General features: G+C 43.4%; 1 protein-coding gene across 1 annotated transcript in view; it reads right to left on the bottom strand.

The window, feature by feature from the left end:
* Positions 1-10,577, bottom strand: part of LOC120883240 (multidrug resistance-associated protein 4-like) — a 114,067-nt gene extending 103,490 nt beyond the window's left edge. Inside the window, exons 1-3 of the mRNA XM_040267269.1 lie at positions 10,282-10,577; positions 1,924-2,034; positions 1,299-1,419 (exon numbers count right to left, since the gene is read on the bottom strand). Coding sequence (XP_040123203.1) covers positions 1,299-1,419; positions 1,924-2,034; positions 10,282-10,577 — 528 coding nt within the window. The remainder of the gene's footprint in view (positions 1-1,298; positions 1,420-1,923; positions 2,035-10,281) is intronic.
* Between the last annotated feature and the right edge of the window lie 6,449 nt (positions 10,578-17,026).

A 17,026-nucleotide genomic window follows, 5' to 3' on the forward strand; every position in this document is an offset into this window, starting at 1 on the left:
CAGGGAAGCCTGACATGTTGCAGTCTCAAAGAGTTAGACATGCTTGAGCACCTGCACTGAACTGAGCACCTGTTAAATGGCTTATGTTACTGGGGCTCTGCCCCAAGTATACTTCCTCCAAACTACATATTCCTTGGGGTCCTCAGTTCAGTTCAGTTCAGTTGCTCAGTCGTGTCTGACTCTTCGCAACCCCATGAATCGCAGCATGCCAGGCCTTCCTGTCTATCACCAACTCCCAGAGTTCACTCAGACTCACGTCCATCGAGTCAGTGATGCCATCCAGCCATCTCATCCTCAGTCGTCCCCTTCTCCTCCTGCCCCCAATCCCTCCCAGCATCAGAGTCTTTTCCAATGAGTCAACTCTTCACATGAGGTGCCCAAAGTACTGGAGTTTCAGCTTCAGCATCATTCCTTCCAAAGAACACCCAGGGCTGATCTCCTTTAGAATGGACTGGTTGGATATCCTTGCAGTCCAAAGGACTCTCAAGAGTCTTCTCCAACACCACAGTTCAAAAGCATCAATTCTTCAGCGCTCAGCTTTCTTCACAGTCCAAATCTCACATCCATACATGACCACAGGAAAAACCATAGCCTTCACTAGATGGACTTTTGCTGCCAAAGTAATGTCTCTGCTTTTGAATATGCTATCTAGGTTGGTCATAACTTTTCTTCCAAGGAGTAAACGTCTTTTAATTTCATGGCTGCAGTCAGCATCTGCATTGATTTTGGAGCCCCCCCAAAAATAAAGTCTGACACTGTTTCCACTGTTTCCCCATCTATTTCGCATGAAGTGATGGGACCGGATGCCATGATCTTCGTTTTCTGAATGTTGAGCTTTAAGCCAACTTTTTCGCTCTCCTCTTTCACTTTCATCAAGAGGCTTTTTAGTTCCTCTTCACTTTCTGCCATAAGGGTGGTGTCATCTGCATATCTGAGGTTATTGATATTTCTCCCAGCAATCTTGATTCCAGCTTGTGCTTCTTCCAGTCCAGCATCTTAGGATACTCTTTTGATCAAGGATTAATTTTAGCATTTATATCATTTACTGAGCATCAATGATGTCCTAACATGGTCTAAAATGTCTTTGCTTTTCAGTCTTTCCTCCCATGACACTATGTGTTTAATGGTTAAAAGACAAATAGTAATCTCCAGAGGACCAATTCCCTAGGTAAATGCCTGTTTATGCTGAAGATAAATACAACCACTGGGCTACAGGATATTAAACCACTGGTCTCTTTCACCAGTCGCATCCATCTCATGTACAATGAAAGCAGTGCACTGTATATAAAAGCCTTTACCTCAAAAAATGTAAAAATTGCAGATAACAAACAGGATTTCCAGTAGCACTCTATGATTGCTTTCCCTAAAGAAGGCTTCCGTCCACTTTTCTCAGCTCTCTCAACTTCTTGCTTCCAGTACCTGTGATAAGAAAAAGCATAGTAAAGAACAGCCCTGTCATGGGGAAAATGGGGGAGGGGCCAGAGTGGAAGATAAGCCTTCACTACAGGGTGCTCTGTGGCTACCCCATAGATACTGGCTAACCTCTCACAGAGCTCCTGAAAGATGAGTGGTGTAGACTGAAGCACCAGAAAAACAGGCCTTGAGGCTTTGCTGGATTCATAGGTCATGAGCAGCTCAGAAGGGTAGACACTGTCCTCCAGGGACCCCACCTCTGGGGACAGAGCTTGGCCTCCAGGGCCTTGGCTGCGGGCTCCCTTCACATCCACAGATGCACAGGGAACACAGGCTCCCCCAGCCTCCAAAGTGGGCTAAGCCTGGGGTCAGCCTGAAGGGGTGAGTGAGCATGCAGAGTCAGGGGAGGAGGCTCAGGAGAACCCAGAGGAAGGCAAGGCCCCTGCACACCTTTAGCCTCACGTGGAAATTCTCACTCTTCCTCCCCTTCTCCCTGCTGTCTGTGCTCACCCTTGCAGCTCTTCTCCAAGGTGCTTGGAGCAATCTTCTGGATGCACTGAGTGTATCTCATTTTCTTTCAATCTCCATTTATGACCAAATAGGAAAAAGGGGTTTATCCACCTGTTAAAAATTAAGAGAAAAGGAGAGTGGTATATATTCAAATTATACAACTCTAATTAGAATCCTACATTCATGGGCTTTGTAAAAAAATATTCTACACTGTAAATATATAGAAATATGGAAGAAAAAAATTGGATATTTACACACACAGATGATACCACCCTTATGGCAAAAAGTGAAGAGGAACTAAAAAGCCTCTTGATGAAAGTGAAAGAGGAGAGTGAAAAAGTTGGCTTAAAGCTCAACATTCAGAAAATGAAGATCATGGCATCTGGTCCCATCACTTCATGCGAAATAGATGGGGAAACAGTGGAAACAGTGTCAGACGTTTTTTGCGGGGGGGCTCCAAAATCACTGCAGATTGTGATTGCAGCCATGAAACTAAAAGACACTTACTCCTTGGAAGGAAAGTTCTGACCAACCTAGACAGCATATTGAAAAGCAGAGACATTACTTTGCCAACAAAGGTCCATCTAGTTAAGGCTATGGTTTTTCCTGTGGTCATGTATGGATGTGAGATTTGGACTGTGAAGAAAGCTGAGCGCTGAAGAATTGATGCTTTTGAACTGTGGTGTTGGAGAAGACTCTTGAGAGTCCCTTGGACTGCAATCCATTCTAAAGGAGATCAGCCCTGGGTGTTCTTTGGAAGGAATGATGCTAAAGCTGAAACTCCAGTACTTTGGGCACCTCATGCGAAGAGTTGACTCATTGGAAAAGACTCTGATGCTGGGAGGGATTGGGGGCAGGAGGAAAAGGGGATGACAGAGGATGAAATGGCTGGATGGCATCACTGACTTGATGGACGTAAGTTTGAGTGAACTCTGGGAGATGGTGATGGACAGGGAGGTCTGGCATGCTGCGATTCATGGGGTCGCAAAGAGTCGGACACGACTGAGTGACTGAACTGAACTGAACTGTCTAGCTCTATATCCTGAGAGACCTTGGAAGCAATGACATACTAGTAGCAAAGAACACTCCTGACCCAGATCTCAAAGTTATTTTTTTTTTAACATACACAATTATATTTTTCTTGTGGTGAGAACTTTTAAGGTCAACTCTAGCAGCTTTCAAATATGCAATAAAGCACTATAACTGTGGTCACTCTACCAGACATTACTTTCCCATGATTTACTTATTTTAGGGAAGTCTGTCCCTTTGGCCCCCTCCACCCAGATCCTGACTTATTAATATCTTTCTTCTCTAAAAGGAACCAAGGTTCCTTGAGGAAGTGGCTGGTTCCAAGGTTGGGGCAGTGTGTTTTAGCACCTGATAATCACCTTTTTAAATTGCAATATAAATGCCTGACGTTAAGCTTTGGAGACATACACCTCAAAGCTATCCATCTCCAATGAACATGAGTCAGTTATACAACTAGATAAAGAGCCAGACAGCCCCACCCATGAAGTTCCCTTTTTCAGAAAGTGCTGGTTGACCTGATAACAGACCATCTCACTGACTGCTTGCTTCTCCCTTCCCGCTCTTTAATTCCCGCTCTTATTTTTTAAACTCACCAATAGAGTGAACCTGCTAAATCCTAGCACACCCCACCCTTGATCCCCAAAAGGCAGAACACCAGGTCCACGCTCTTTCACTCACTAGTTTTCACAGTCTCTTTCTCTCTCTCTTTCTGACTAGGACCTCGTTATGTAGCTCCAGGCATGCCTTGTACTCTTCAGGTCATGTGAGTGATACACCTTGGCATTTGAAAGTTCCCTGAAGGTTGTTGCTGAGATGTGTCTCACAATCCTAAGAATCACAGGGCCAGGCCAACCACAACACTGGCTCCAGAAGGGGAATGCCTGTGGGGGCTGCTGTAACTAACTAGTACAGGCCAAGATGAGCAGAGTCCCAGGCATTCCCACCAACCGCATCAGTCTACAGGCTGCGACCAACAGGCAGAGAAAGTAGAAGATGGACCTGGGACAACTTGCACCATAAAATAAGGAAGCACTCAAGGAATCATGAGGATGTGTAGGAGGACAGAGAAGCCAGCTTGAATTGCTCTTGCTAAACAAATCTGGGATTCTTTGGGCATCAAAATAAATGGCAATGAATCACAATCTATTAAATAACAAAAGGATCCATTAATCCACACTGCTACATATATATGAGAGAAGGGAAAGCTCTTGCATTCAAGAATGCAAATAAACATAGAATGAACAATGGAGTTAGAAAATTATCAATGGAAGCTAAGCCTAGTGGTTGAAAGTTTGATGTGCAGCATGGTATTCATATAACCTCAAATCATCTTTCTGTAAATTACTTATTAACTATAAAATGAAAAGGGCTTCCCTGGTGGCTCAGCTGGTAAAGAATCTGCCTGCAACACGGGATACCTGGGTTCGATCCCTAGGTTGGGAAAATACCCTGGAGGAGGGAACTGCTACCCACTCTGTTATTCTGTCCTGGAGAAGTCCATGGACTGTATAGTCCACGGGATCATAAAGAGATGGACATGACTGAGTGACTTTCACTTCACTTCACAAAACAAAAAACAGTAACTGTATAGAGGATTCCTCCAAACCCCATTCAAATTGATTATGTATTAGTTACATGTTAATAATATGTAGAAATAGCCCAAGGATTAACACTATTTTACTGGGTAAGGAAATTTCCAAAGCCAGACAATAATAACCCATGAGCAAAGATCATGTTTCTCTTATTTATTGCATTATTCCTAGTACAATATGGGTACACAGGAGATGTTTAAGAATTATTTTTTAAGTAAGTGAACATCTATGAACTATTAAAGAAGGAATAAGAGAGACTGAATTTCAGATTTTGCTAACCCTGGTAACTTGGCACCTCTAAAAAACTCCAGTCCAGGAGTCTGAAGACTGGACCCAAGCACTGAGGACCCAGGGCCTCAATTGTCCTCTACTTCAATTTTCCACTCCAGGTATGCATCACCATGACCCTTAATATCTGTTGCTCTAAATTTTCTTCTAAAACAAAAGCATTTGTCTCTGTGCTTTAACCACTTAACAGATTTGAAACACCTGGGTCATTCATCCTAGCAGTTATTCCCTATAGGAAATACTCAGACAATTAGCAGCAGGACTTACTCTGAAAGACCCTCTTTAAAAGTCTGCTTGCAGATTTTTATAGTCAGTGTGGGCTACTGAAGACCAATTAGATGTCATTAGCATAGAAACTACAATTTGGGGAACTTAATGGTTAATTTGAATTTGTAATTTGATTTGTGCCCCAGAGTTTTCTTTTGTTCAGGCTGTTTATAGGCTTAATGAGCTAAATGTCATGCACATTTGTAAGAAATATCCTTCTTGGTCCCTTTTGGGAATGAGAGGCACTCCTTGGTCTTTATGAATGACAGGTTACTGTTTTGCCTTACTGCTTAACTTCATGTAGTGAAATAAAGCAGACAAAGTATGGGGGAAAAAAAAAAAGGTTTCCTTGCAGAGCAAAAGATGCTTAACATCACAAATCCTTGTGTGTGCTAAGTCGCTTCATTCGTGTCCATCTCTGTGTGACCCTATAGACTGTAGCCTACCAGGCTCCTCTGTCCATGGGATTCTCCAGGCAAGAATACTGGAGTGGGTTTCCATGCTGTTCTCCAGGGGATCTTCCCGACCCCAGGGATCAAACCCATATCTCTTATGTCTCCTGCATTGGCAGGCATGTTCTTTACTAGAGCCACCTGAATCCTTAGGGAAATGCAAATCAAAATCACAATCAGACACCACTTCACACTATTAGGAGGGGTGAAGGAGGAGGAGGGAGAGGTAGAAAGAGGAGGTGAAGGAAGGGAGGAGGGCGGACAAGGCCGGGGAGAGGAAGGAGGAAAGGAGAAGGGAGGAAGATGAGCAACAAAAGGAGGTTTGGCAAGGATATGGAGAAACTGGAACCCTTGCACACTGATGGTGGGGGTGTAAAACACTGCAGTCACAAAGGACAAACACTGTATGATTCCATTTTCATAAAGGTACTGAGAGCAGTCAAATTCAGAAAGAAACAAAGAGACTGTGTGGTTGTCAAGGGCTGAGGGAAAGGGGCGTGGGGAATTAGTGTTTGATGACATACTGATGCAGGATGAAGAGTTCTGGAAACTGGTTGCACAATAATGTGAATGTACTTAATAACACTGAACCAAATGCTTAAAAATAATTCAGATGGTAAATTTTATCTTATGCACACTTTATTACTGTTTTTTAAATTAAATGAGAAAAAATTCTACTCAATACACGTCAGGTGTGAAATCTTCCTGTGTTAAAGTCTAGATCGCAGCTTTCTGGTTGTAAGAACTTGAACTAGCCACATAAGCTCTTAGTATTGGCCTCTGACAAACAAGGGGAACATATGGAGGTAACACTTCCCAAAGCTGCTGAGGGGGTCCTCTGAGAGGATCACTGATGCTCTGAACAAAGTCCTGTCAGACAAAGGGAAGCCGTCACCCCCGACAGTGCTCTGCAGTAATCCCGTGTGGTCCCCAGTAGAAAGCCTCTGATAACTTTGATAGATGAGGTTACAACAATAGCAGAGTCCAACAGGAAGAAGAAAGACTCTTCTTCCTTCCTGGCAAGGACTCAGCCAATGAAAAGCCATGAACACTTGTTTTGACAGTCCTCTCAACTTCCTTTTCCCTTCTATAAAGATGCTCTTCACCCCTTGCCCTTTGGGGACTTGCACATGGCTCACTCTGGTTGCAGGTATGGAACTGGGATTCTCTGCTGATCCCGAATAAAGCCATCTTTGCTGCAGAAATATCTGATCATCAAGGCAACAGAGGAAAGAGAGTCAACATGATCAGGGGACCCATGGACAACTCTGAAAGGCAAATTATCCACTTTACACATCTGAGTGGACATTAGCTAATATCTCTCAGGCTGACCAGATGCAGAACTATAAAGACCAAAGAGATCAAGCATAAACTATAGGTGATAAACTTGGATATGTTAGGCTTTTTATTTTGCCTTAAAGACATGGTAGTAAATTTGAATATACCTTTGGGATATTCTACATCTTGCTTGGGGCTGTAGTTATTGTATAAAGTTACCAAAACTCATCACATGAAATGCTTAGGAAAGGGGAACAGATCAAGATCAGAGAAAGAGCTCTGGAGAGCTCACCCAGCCTCCATCAACAACATGTGGATTTTCTGACTGTTAATGAAGAACAACAAGATTCATACAAGTAGTATTCTGAAAATGGTGCCAAGAATCCTGGTTTGATATTAAACATTTCTATGTTTTCATGGTTGAGTTACTGAGGATCTAATAGGACCAATCTCTCTAAACCATCTCAGCATTCAGCCAGTTCATGTCCCCCTCATGTCATCAGTTTCTCTGACAAGAATCTCTGGAGAGTCTGTCTTAACACCAGTGACAGTTTCCATGTCCACACTCCCTTTGCAAGGGGACAGTTCACTGACTGTGATGTGACCAGTGTCAGGGTAGTGAGGAGGTAACCACTCCCTGAAGGGCCAAGTGCTTCTGGTCCAAGGCCCTGCCCTACCCTCATCTCTGGGGACAGATCCTGCACTCACCTCAACCTGCTGGCCTCTGGGACAAGGGCGGAGAGAAATGCAGAGCTCACCCCAGAGGCTGCAGTGAGGACAGTGGGGACATCGCCAGGGAGAGTCTCAGCAGACTGGACATGGTTCATAAATTGTGCCACTGATTTCCAATAAGGGTAAAAGGAAGAATCATTCAGTAAACCATGATGGGAAGAAGAGCTGTTTCAGAAAAAAGGAGGAGGACTATCTTATATCAAATACTAAAAGAAATTTTAGCTGCCTTTATTCTTAGAAATGAAACAAAAATGCTGGAATAAAATGTTTACAGAGAGGTAGATGATGCTGGAATTTAAAAAAGGTTAAAAACCAACAGGAGAAAACAACATAAATAATGATCGCTCTAAAGTAAAGGACAAATGAAAATCTGGAAAAATATTATAAGCATTATTGAAAATTATTTCAAAATATAAATTACTCAGAGAGAAAAAAAATCTATTAATAGACAATTCAAAGAAACAAAAATAAATGGTCAATAGATGTAAATGTTTCAAAAAAATTTCCATCTATACAGATCAATAAATTCAAGTTAAAATTGTTTCATTTTTTTTAACTTTAGCCCTTGAAAAAATGTAATTCACATACTCAAAGTTGGCAATAAAATAGGCACACTAAGAGCTACTGTGAGGGCAAACTGGCAGTTCCCTAGCGGTCCAGATATTAAGACTCAGAGCTTTCACAGCCAAGAGCCTAGATTCTATTACCAGTCAGAAACTTATATTCCACATGAACTGCAGTGTGGCAAAAAAAAAAAAAATAGAAGAGGGCAAATTGATCTGAACATTGTGGAAAGCAGTTCAACCTTTCACCAGTTATCGTATTCCTAGGACTATAGGAAAAGGAAGATACACCAAAGTACATGTTCATGGATATGCATATCATAATTAGCAATAAACTACATTAAACTAAAGTACAAGATTACATAAATGACAATTAAATACCATGCTCTGAATATAATGTCATAAATAAATGTAAAACACAGAAAATTAAGAAGGAATCAAGATTCAAAACTAGTTTTATAGAAAAGATGCATGCATGTGCACAGGTATACAAAAAGAGTTCTGGAGGAAAGATTAAGAAACAGCAAATCTATATGGTAACAGAAATAAATCCTACTTTCTTGAGAGCCAACTCCACCACTTACTAGCTGTGTGATGTGGGCAATTTACTCAGCCTCTCTGCTTCAGTGCCTCTCTTCCTTCAGGTGTGAGGTAAGAGGTACTAGCTTCTTCCCCTCCAGCAGGAAAACTGGAAACAGGTGGCTACCCAAATCAATGAGGAGTCTTCACTTTCCCATTTCCCCACATACACACACACATTTTGCAAATCTACAAATAGAACATGCCTGGAGAGTTGCCTGCCCTGCTGAAGTTAAGGAGACAAGTGTCTCTTTTGTTATTATTTATAGTAACCTCCCCTACACTCCTAATTCTAGGCCTCTCTTGTCTTAAGGGCTGCCAAACGGCCAAGAGATGTAGCTACACACACTGAACACACCACCATGAAGATAAGCACAGTGGCTCCCATCCCATGAGGATCCCCTATATCTTCCCCTTAAAAAAGGAAATGTCAGAATTTATGGGAAATATGAATGGGTTAGGGTCTAGAAACAAAAAAATATAATTATCATCCAAGAGCAATTAAAACCCAAAGGTTCAGGCCCAGCTATTTAGTAGTGCCAGTTACCAGAGGGAAAACTTTCTTAAACCTCTCTGTGCTGTTTTTCATCTGTGTGTTTCCTCCCATCTCAGGGACCCCTGAATGATTTCAGGACCAAATGACTCCTAGGTAGAACCACCTGCATCAAGACCTTTCACCTCTTCTCCAAAGGCTAAAGATGCGGATTAGACCCCACAGCCTTCAGTGACCTTATGCCCCAAGTGGTCCTCAAAGGTGAAAGCAGAAATATTCACAACAGGGAAAGGGGCTGTGATCAAATGCATACTCTACTCCAAGCTGTATATCCCAGGCAAAAGTAAAACATGTTCAAGAAAGGACAAGGTCCCCATTCATTAAACAAAAAACTATAATAGTTTTTTTTTTTTTTTACATACATGAAATTTGTCACAACTAGGTACCAGGACATGCAGTGTGAGCCACACAGGAAGAGAGAGAGGGAGGGAAAGAAAGACATGGTCATAGACACAGGGACAGACAGAGCCCAGAGCAGCTGGAACCCAGGTGTCACCTAAGTTACATGGGAAATGGTGGGGACATCACTGGAAGATGGCAAAGACATCTAATGGCAGGGCACTAATTAGATAAAGGAAGCTGTTCATAAACTGCTTGCTTAGTGGGGGAAAGGGTGCAAATTAGTTTAGAACTGGAAATCCTGAGCTGTACTGGGGAAGCCCAGTAAAGGTGGAATGTAGGGATCCAGTTCCTTCTCCGTTTGGGTGGCGACTCCCCCGGGGGCAATCTGGGTTTTTAACCTCCCTGCCTCCTGCTCCCCGGGCTCCAGGGCCCTGGAGGATGCTGGAGCAGCGAGAGGCCAGCCTGGGAAAGTCTGCGCTCCGGATACCAGGTTTCTGGGTCCGGCTCCTACGCCCAGGACTTCCCCTCACTCCTCACGCCCAGGCGGGGACCACGCGGTCGGAGTGGGGAGGCTCCACCAGCTGCCTGGGCGCCCGCGGAAAATGCTCCCTCGCCCTGACTCTCCCCTTGGTCACTGAAATGTGCCTGCGGCGGGCGGGTCACAGCTCAGACGGGGTGCTCACCTGAGAAACAGGAGGGAGCAGAAGTTCGCGTGCAGCAGCGGGTTGGGATTCACCTCCGGGTACACCGAGTGCGGCTTACCAGCGGCCACGGGCGAGGGCGCGGGGACCGGCGAAGGCTCCGGTGGGGGCTCCGGCGTGGGCTCCGAGGCTGGCGTGGGCTCCTGGGCCGGCGTGGACTCCGGGGCCGGCGTGGACTCCGGGGCCGGCGTGGGCTCCGGGACCGGCGTGGACTCCGGGGCCGGCGTGGACTGGGGCGCGGGCGCCCCTTTGGCAGGGGATTTGCTCGGACTGCTCATGGTGGCGCCGACGGGGATGCTGGAGGCTCAACCACAGTACCAGTCCGCTAGGCGGTACCCCAGAACCACCTGCTTCTGGAAATGGAGCGGCAGCTCTTGCCTGGTCCCAGACTTCTGGACCACCCTCTAGACGGCCTCTGCCACCACCGCCTGGAGCCCTGAGTCGGGAGCGGTGTGGACAGCGGGACGAAGGTGTGGCCAGACAGAAGCCACACGCAGGTGCGCGGAGAGGATGTTGGCGCAGCTGATGGAGGCGGGTAGGACGGTGCTGCACTCGGAGTCCTGCACCAGGGCGCCGGCGTTCAGGCACCTGGCTGCAAACTCTGCCGAAGTGAGAGCTATGAGCCCAGGCACCCACCCAGAAAGTGGAGAAAGGAGGTACCAACTCTATCAGCCGCATCTGCTCAGAAACGCCCGTCAGCTGTGGAGAGACCAGGAGAGAGCTGGCAGAAAGAGATAGCACCCCGCCTTCTGGGCACTCTGCCCTCATCAGGACCAAACAAGGGCGCTGTGGGAAGTTCTCCGACTGTAATGCAGCAGGACCCTATGAGACCTTCCTGGGATGGAGCACACCACCTCATGCCCTCTGGCTGCTTCCCTTTTGTAGAAAAGCTTTAGTCTCCCAGGTCTCCTCTGAATTACAAGAGGTGGCTCAATAATTGATGATTGGGGCTTCCTTGGTGGCTCAGTGGTAAAGAATCTGCCTGCTGATGGAGAAGACAGGATCCCTGGTCGGGGAAGATCCTATATGCCTTGAAGTAACTAACCCTGGGGGCCACAACTCTTGAACCTGTGCTCTAGAATCTGGGAGCAGCAACTATTGAACCCACCTGCCACAGCTATTGAAACCTGCATGCCCTAGAGCCCGTGCTCTACAACAAAAGAAGCCAGTGCAATGAGAAGTCTGCTCAGCTGCAATCAAGACTAGCCCTCTGCTCACTGCCATTAGAGAAAAGCCTGTGCAGCAGTGAAGACCCAGCATAGCCAAAAAGAAATAAAACTATTTTACATGTAGTTTAAAAACAAAATTAAACATTAGATAAGCCATGCAACAGTCACAGAATCTATAGTTCCTCCCTGAAGGACATATTAATAGATAACAATATCAAATGTAGATTCCTGAGTTATTCTGCAGATACTAAAACCCCCACCAGATGGAAGAAGTTAACTGTATGATGGCCACAAGCAGGGAGCCCCCACACCAGCTACAGCCTAAAGACTGATGATGTAAAACCCTGTGACACCACCCTGTTACCTCACCATCAACCAATCAGAAAATAATGCAACAGTTGATCACATACATTGGACTTTCTCCTTCATCTTGCCTTTTAAAATTATCCCCTGAAGTCTGTCAGAGAGTTCTGGTCTTTATAGCATGAGCTGCCTGTACTCTTTGCTTAATCTTCTCAATAAACCTTTCTCTGCTTCAAACTCCAACATTTTGGTTTGTTTGGCTTCACTTTACCTCAAGCACAGGAACTTGGGTTGGACAACACAACTGGTGCCTAAGCATTTGACTTCCACCAACAGCAGGATTTCTCACAGATTATGTATGTAGAGCTGCAAGACCTAAGGAAAGGAAACAGATGATTAGAAGAGCTTGAACGATTTTAGAAGATGACTGAATGCTGTTATTGGAGATAGGCTTTTGGCATCTCACATGTTGATCTGTGCAGGAGACCTCTGTAAGCTTTTTGCTGCCCTCTTAGATTGGGAAAGGGGATTATGGGGAGAAAAAGACTGCTTTATGATGTCTTTAATCATGTGCTCAGGGCCTAGTAGAATAACAGTGGCATATATTACAGAACACAGGTATGTGCATTTGTGGGGAACTTCCATCATTTTTAACTCTAACAATGCCCCATTCAAGAAGATATTATTATCCCTATTTGACAAAAATGAGAAAGATGAGGCTCAAGGACAGCACCCCTCCAAAGTCAGAATCAGTAAATGACAAATCCTCACTTGGACTCAAGTCCAAGTCTAGTGTGGTCTGTCTCACTGGTGGATGGTCACTGTGTAGGGAAGGTGCCTAGAGTGCACTATTTGAATGAATTAATGACAGTAGGGCTGAATGAACAAAATCTTGGACTCCCACTCAGAAGTCTAGTTATTTGTGTGGCCATCTTTCCAGCTCAGCAGTTTCCCTTCCCTTCCACCCTAAAAAAAGGAAATCAAAGTTTGTGGTGCTTATAATAGGATCACTTTATTATGATCATGTACCTTGACTAAAATGGTATGATTAATTAAGGCTTTTGGCTTCACTGGGAAGATCCCCTGGAGTAGGAAATGGCAACCCACTCCAGTATTCTTGCCTGGAAAATCCCATGAAGAAAGGGGACTTTCCGGCTACAGTCGGAAAGAGCTGGACTTTCCGGCTACAGGTCGCAAAGAGCTGGACATGACTGAGCAACTTAGCAAGCACACAGGCAAGTTATAAATAAGTTCTGGAGAACTGGTGTACAATAATGTGGTTACAGTTGACAATACTGAACTGTGTACATTGGGCTTTCTAAGAGAGTAGATCTTGGATCTTTTCAACATAAAAAAAGAAATGGTTAATTTATGCAGTGGGGGCCACACTGATTAATTTGGTTGTACTGAAAAGAGCCTGATGCTAGGAAAGATTAAAGGCAAAGAGAGCAAAGGGGGCAGTGGAGGATGAGATGCTTAGATAGCATCACCGACTCAATGGACATGAATTTGAGCAAACTCCAGTAGATAGTGCAGGATGGGAGAGCCTGGGGTGTTATAGTCCATGGGGTCAAAAAATTTCGGACAGGACTTAGCAACTGAACAGGAACAACAATATGTGTATTAAGTCACCGGGGCTTCCCAGTTGGCACAGTGGTAAAGAATCTGCCTATAAATGAAGGAGACTCAGGAAACATGGGCTCAATCTCTAAATGGCAGCTCAGTCCAGTATTTTTGCCTGGAGAATCCCATAGACAGAGGAGCCTGGTGGACTACAGTCCATAGCGTCAAAAGAGTCAGACAGGATTCAGCACGCATGCACGGTCAAGTCATCAGGTTGTACATTTTAAACATAAACTATTATTGATTGTCAGTTATACCTCAATAAACCTGGAGGGGAAATAGCTTTTAAAGAAAGTGTTAATGTATTTAAAAATTTTTTAATATGGCAAAATATGGACAATTTTCTATTGATAGGCATGATAGGGGTTTATTATCCTATTTTCTTGATATTTCATGCATGTTTGAAATTTTCTGTCACAAAAAGAAAATGATTAGAGCTGAAAATTATAATTTTTCAATTACCTACCTTTCTTGTGTTAGCTCTTTCTCAGATAAGGCAATCTACAATGTATGTAACCAGACCTACCTGATTTACAGTTCTCTTTTACATTACCTACCTGTTCCAGCACTGTAAACACTCAGCTACTAGTTCTCCTTCAAGGAGGAGGAATTGTTTGCTGAGGTTGGAAATTTAGTGACTTCCATGTCAGACTGCCACAGACTGTTCTCTTCAATCCCCACAACTATCTCAGGATGGTAACTCTGTGTGCGTGCTACGTTGTTTCAGTCATGTTCGACTCTTTGCAACCCTGTGGACCATAACTTGCCAGGCTCCTCTGTCCATGGGATTCTCTAACAAGAAGACTTGCGTGGGTTGCCATTTCCTTCTCCAGGAGATCTTCCTGACCCAGGGATCGAACCTGAGTCTTTTACATCTCCTGGATGGGCATGCGGCATTAGCGCCACCCGGGAAGTTTAGTCATCTCCAAACTGCCAGATACACTCAGTCCCTTCACTTTCTACTGTCTTTATTTTTTGAAACTTCTTAGCATTCTTTTATGAACAATAATGAATATAATATTTGTAAAACATACTGAAAATCAGTGTTGATTTGTACAAAGAAGGTTGGATATGAAGCCAGGGGACCAGAGCTCTAGATGTTTCACTTCTTACCTAAACTTTCTGACTAACCACTCGGGTCTACATAGGAAATTCCTATCTGCTCTATGTCCTATAAGGTTAACGGGAGCCTCACAATTTGTGAATGCACTTTGTAAAATCTAAAAAGACAACATACAAAATGTTTTTTTTTTTTTAATTCATTCAGCAAATATTCAGTGAATGCTTTATAGGTGCATGACCACTAAGCCAGGCATAGAACGTACAAACATAGGGAAGATGTCATAAGGTCTCTATATGTACTTGTTTCTCGATCTTAAATGGTTCAGTACTATAACTAAGAAGACATTAACAAGTGTTGAAGAGGATATGTAGAAACTAGAACCTTCTACATTGCTGGCAGAAATGTAAAATGGTACAGCTACAAAGTTTCCATATAAACCAGCAATTCTACTCCTAGATACCTACCCAAGATAAATGAAACACATATCCACATAAAAATGTACATACAAATTTCATAACAGCACTATTCATAAAAGTAAAAAATGAGTTGGGGTGGAGGGAATCAAGGGTACATCAACTGATAAATGAAAAATGGTATGATAGACAGTGGGGTATTATCTGGCATTTTATAAAATAGATAGACATACTGATGCAAGCTACAACATGGATAAACATTGAAAATATGATGCTGAGTTAATGCAGCCAGCCATTGAGTCAAGTGAGGATAATGAGACAGCATCTAAGGAGAGATTCAATCTTGCTGGACTTGGTGATTCATTCCCAGATAAACTCCAGGGACACATGATGCAAATTGTAACTGTGTAAACCATAAATTATTAATGGTTCATAGCACCTCTATCAAATAGTCAAAGCATAAAGTGTTAAATCTGCAGGAAGTATAAAAGCAGTACTAAATTAGTTCAGCTAATATAGTGCTGGTCTTCAAGCACTTTTCTATCAAGACATATAGGACAAAAGGCATTCAGAATCTACATGCTCCAGTGAGTATTCACAGTTCTGAATATAGTGATAATCTCTTTGTCACTCCACCTTCTAGTACCAAAGAATGTTCAAATTATTGCACAATTACACTCATTTCACATAATAGCAAAGTAATGCTCAAAATTCTCCAAGCTAGGCTTCAACAGTATGTTAATCGAGAACTTCCAGATGCTCAAGCTGGATTCAGAGGGAGAGGGAGAGCGTGAGATGATTTGGGAGAATGGCATTGAAACACGTATAATATCATGTAAGAATCAAATTGCCAGTCTATGTCCGATGCAGGATACGGCACGCTTGGGGCTGGTACACGGGGATTACCCAGAGAGATGTTGTGGGGAGGGGGGTGGGAGGGGGGTTCATGTTTGGGAACGCATGTACACCCGTGGTGGATTCATGTCAATGTATGGCAAAACCAATACAGAATTGTAAAGTAAAATAAAAAAATAATAATAATAATAATTAAAAAATTAAAAAAAAAGGAAAAGAAATGGCAGAGGAACCAGAGATCAAATTGCCAACACCCTTTGGATCATAGAAAAAGCAAGGGAATTCCAGAAAAACAACTACTTCTTCTTCATTGACTATGCTAAAGCCTTTGACTGTGTGGATCACAACAAACTGGAAAATTCTGAAAGAGATGGGAATACCAGCTCACCTTACCTGCTTCCTGAGAAACCTGTATGCAAGTCAAGAAGCAACAGTTAGAACCAAACATGGAACAATGGACGGGTTCCAAATTGGGAAAGGAGTACCTTAAAGCTGTATATTGTCACTCTGCTTATTTAACTTACATGCAGATTACATCATGCAAAATGCTGGGCTGGATGAAGCATACCATGGAGTGAAAACTGCCAAGAGAAATATCAATAACCTCACATATGCAGATGACACCACCCTTATGGCAGAAAGTGAAGAGGAACTGAGGAGCCTCTTGATGAAAGTGAAAGAGAAGAGTGAAAAAGCTGGCTTAAAACTCAACATTCAGAAAACAAAGATCAGGGCATCTGGTGCCATCACTTCATGGCAAATAGATGGGGAAACAGTGGAGACAGTGACAGAATTTATTTTCTTGGGCTCCAAAATCACTGCAGATGGTGACTGCAGCCACAAATTTAAAAGATGCTTGCTCCTTGGAAGAAGAGTTATGATAAGTCAGTCAGCATATTAAAAAGCAGAGACATTATTTTGCCAACAAAGGTGCATCTAGTCAAAGCTAAGATTCTTTCAGTAGTCATGTATGGATATGAGAGTTGGACCATAAAGAAAGCTGAGTGTCGAAGAATTGATGCTTTTGAACTGTGGTACTGTGAAAGATTCTTGAGAGTCCCTGGACTGCAAGGTGATCAAACCAGTCAATCCTAAAGGAAATCGTCCTGAATGTTCTTTGGAAGAACTGATGCTGAAGCTTAAGCTCCAATACTTTGGATAACTTATGGTAAGAACTGATTCATTGGAAAAGACCCTGATGCTGGAAAAGATTGAAAGCAGGAGGAGAAAGGGACACCAGAGAATGAGATTGTTGGATGGCATCACCAACTCAATGAGCATGAGTTTGAGCAAGCTCCAGG

This window comes from Oryx dammah, unplaced genomic scaffold (genome assembly GCF_014754425.2).
Source record: "Oryx dammah isolate SB20612 unplaced genomic scaffold, SCBI_Odam_1.1 HiC_scaffold_24, whole genome shotgun sequence".
In the NCBI taxonomy this organism is placed as follows: domain Eukaryota; kingdom Metazoa; phylum Chordata; class Mammalia; order Artiodactyla; family Bovidae; genus Oryx; species Oryx dammah.